The sequence below is a fragment of the Wyeomyia smithii genome, chromosome 1, assembly GCF_029784165.1.
Source record: "Wyeomyia smithii strain HCP4-BCI-WySm-NY-G18 chromosome 1, ASM2978416v1, whole genome shotgun sequence".
Classification (NCBI taxonomy): Eukaryota; Metazoa; Arthropoda; class Insecta; order Diptera; family Culicidae; genus Wyeomyia; species Wyeomyia smithii.
In genome coordinates, this window is record NC_073694.1 from 150,059,861 (window position 1) to 150,062,227 (window position 2,367).

At 43.2% G+C, this 2,367-nt stretch overlaps 1 protein-coding gene across 1 annotated transcript; it reads right to left on the reverse strand.

Annotated features, from left to right (window-relative positions):
• Positions 1 to 386: 386 nt before the first annotated feature.
• On the reverse strand, positions 387 to 1,999 carry LOC129717483 (protein trunk). Its single transcript, XM_055667400.1, has 2 exons — positions 1,897 to 1,999; positions 387 to 1,786 (listed from the first exon to the last, which is right to left on the reverse strand). Exon 2 carries the CDS (start codon positions 1,277 to 1,279, stop codon positions 524 to 526), a length of 756 nt encoding a protein of 251 aa, XP_055523375.1. The 5' UTR covers positions 1,280 to 1,786; positions 1,897 to 1,999; the 3' UTR covers positions 387 to 523.
• Between the last annotated feature and the right edge of the window lie 368 nt (positions 2,000 to 2,367).

The window sequence follows — 2,367 nt, forward strand, 5'->3', positions numbered from 1 at the left end:
TTCCAACCACTTTATTCCGAATTATTAGCCTTATAAATATGCAAGCATGCCCCGGGTGCCACTTGTACAGAAAATTGTTTCAATATTTATGCAAATCAACAGCATAACAACATAAGCACCCGTTTATGTGACACGACAGGCATAAGAACTTTCTAAGAGGAACAGCAAAATTGATTTTTGTGCAACGAGAGTATGAACGAGGGGGAAGTTTCTATATTGAGTGAATATACCCTATTGCTATGGAGTAAACATTTGGAATGTTTCAGGAAAGAAAACTGCATTTCTGCACAAATATTGCCGAAAGGTACATTTACCTAACCATTAAAACGAAACGATTTGTTCGATCATATTATTTTTACTTTATTTACATTTAAATAAACCTTAGTATTGCACGACTAGATTGTTTTTACTATTTACAACATCCTGGGTTAAAAAGACAGGAATGCGGCTCATTTGCTTAAGTTTACGATTTACAATTTCACATCAGTAACCTGCTCTGACGCCGGTTCCACTAGTCCTTCATTTATTGTGCCGCACAGTCGCAGCAAAAATTGACCGCTCGCTCTTCCCAAACCCACAGTTCGCGCAGTTCACCGGGTAGTCCTTCAACGCCGATATTCTTGAGCTGTCCGCTCGAAACGCATTCCCCCGTTCTGCGGCGAAGAATCTTCACCGTAAATGATCGTGGAACGCACTGGTAATGGCCATACCAGCAGCGTGACTTGGCACACTCGACCGTTCGTAGATACCGGGGAAAGTACTCCACACCAAGATCGAGCCAACGGATTTTGCCTTCGCATTCCCACGGTCTAGAGCTAAATTGGTTTTTTATTTGTCCTCTACCGCGATACGATCGTCCCGATCGGCTCTCATGACTCATATCGTTCAGCAACGAAATGAAAGCGTCCCGCTTGCCGCGGGGTGCTTTGAGCACTGGATTTGCCGTGTCTTTCGCGTGGTTTACCGCCCAGGCCGGATCGTTACCGACCTCCTCCAGATGGTCTTCGTCTACGTAGAACGACGGATACAGTCCTCGTGTTATGCCTCGCTTTCCATTTCCTCCTTCACCATTGATCGGTTCATCTTCCATGACGGGAGGCTTCTCGATGCTCATGTAGCGGGAATTAAAAGCCGGTCCTAAAATATCCGACAGGATTGGTTCTGGCAATTGGACGCAACCCTTTGCCGCAGCTCTGTTCGCTAGATATTCCATCGAGCGTTCCTCCGATGTGTCGACTCCGAACGCGATCAGTACTAGAGCCATCAGTAAGCTATGCATGTTTGTTTTCCTTCTAGAAATTAGCTTGATCACTTTCACTTGTTACGTCCGTTCAGTTCCAGGTTTTTCTGTTCACTAACCGGTTGTTTACCGGTGAAATCTCCTGACGCACTTGTCAGTACTCTTTTAGACCGTTAGGTAATGCGGGTTTGAAGCTAATGTAAAGAAATTTACATATGCCGTTCTTTTCTTTCTTTACCTTTCCACGATACTAGTCGCCATCGGTCGAGTACCTGCGATTTCTTTGCTCTTTCGCTCTACCTCTCCAGTAGACCTGCCCTCAGAACTGCACGATCGTACTGTCAAATATCGAAAAACAAACACAAGGCGGGATCGATTAGTTCCAGGCTACCTGCGAAGGCGGTCGACAATTGCAGTAAAATATTTGTGTTCTTACAGTGCTTTTTTGGTAATAATAGGATCGAGGTAGCAAGGATTATCCTATTTATGGTTTGTACTGGTTACTGCGACAATAGTCAACTGCAGTTTTTTTTCTACTACGAGCTGCTGTAAATTTGAGAGATTTGTGGCAGTTAAATTATCTTTAATGAGATGTTTGTTTTCTGGGCTATCGAGGGTTTTTTACCTACTGAAGGTGTGAGACTCATAAATCCTACCTATGTGTTGAAAACACTTCCATAATCCTGCGAATAATTTAGTGTATCTAGGATTTTTAGTGACATTTTACAAGCTATATAAGTTCATTTTGCACACAATCATAATATTCGTTTAAATCAACAAAGGATAAGAGTGTCATCGAGTGCTCGTAACCACAATAGGTTTTCTGCTTCCCTTTCCATTGCAATCGGACAATTTGTTTCCCCTTCAGTAGTCCGCTATAAGTCAAAAACGACGCATATTAACTTTTGCAACGATTGGATTTTCCGGGTACCGCAGACACCATGCGGACGTGGCCATCATGGATAATTCCGTTGACACATTGTCATGTTACCGCACGTCTCAAATAGCTTCGCTGTCTCTTTCTAGCCTTTCCTTAGCTCTGAAGTGGTCGTACGAAGATGAAAAAGAATTCTTTATCACAGGTCCAATTGGTACTACTTTTCGGCAGTCTAGCTAATCCTCTTACG

Coding starts and splice junctions, on each gene's coding strand:
- LOC129717483 (XM_055667400.1), bottom strand. CDS start 1,279: ATGCATAGCTTACTGATGGCTCTAGTACTGATCGCGTTCGGAGTCGAC.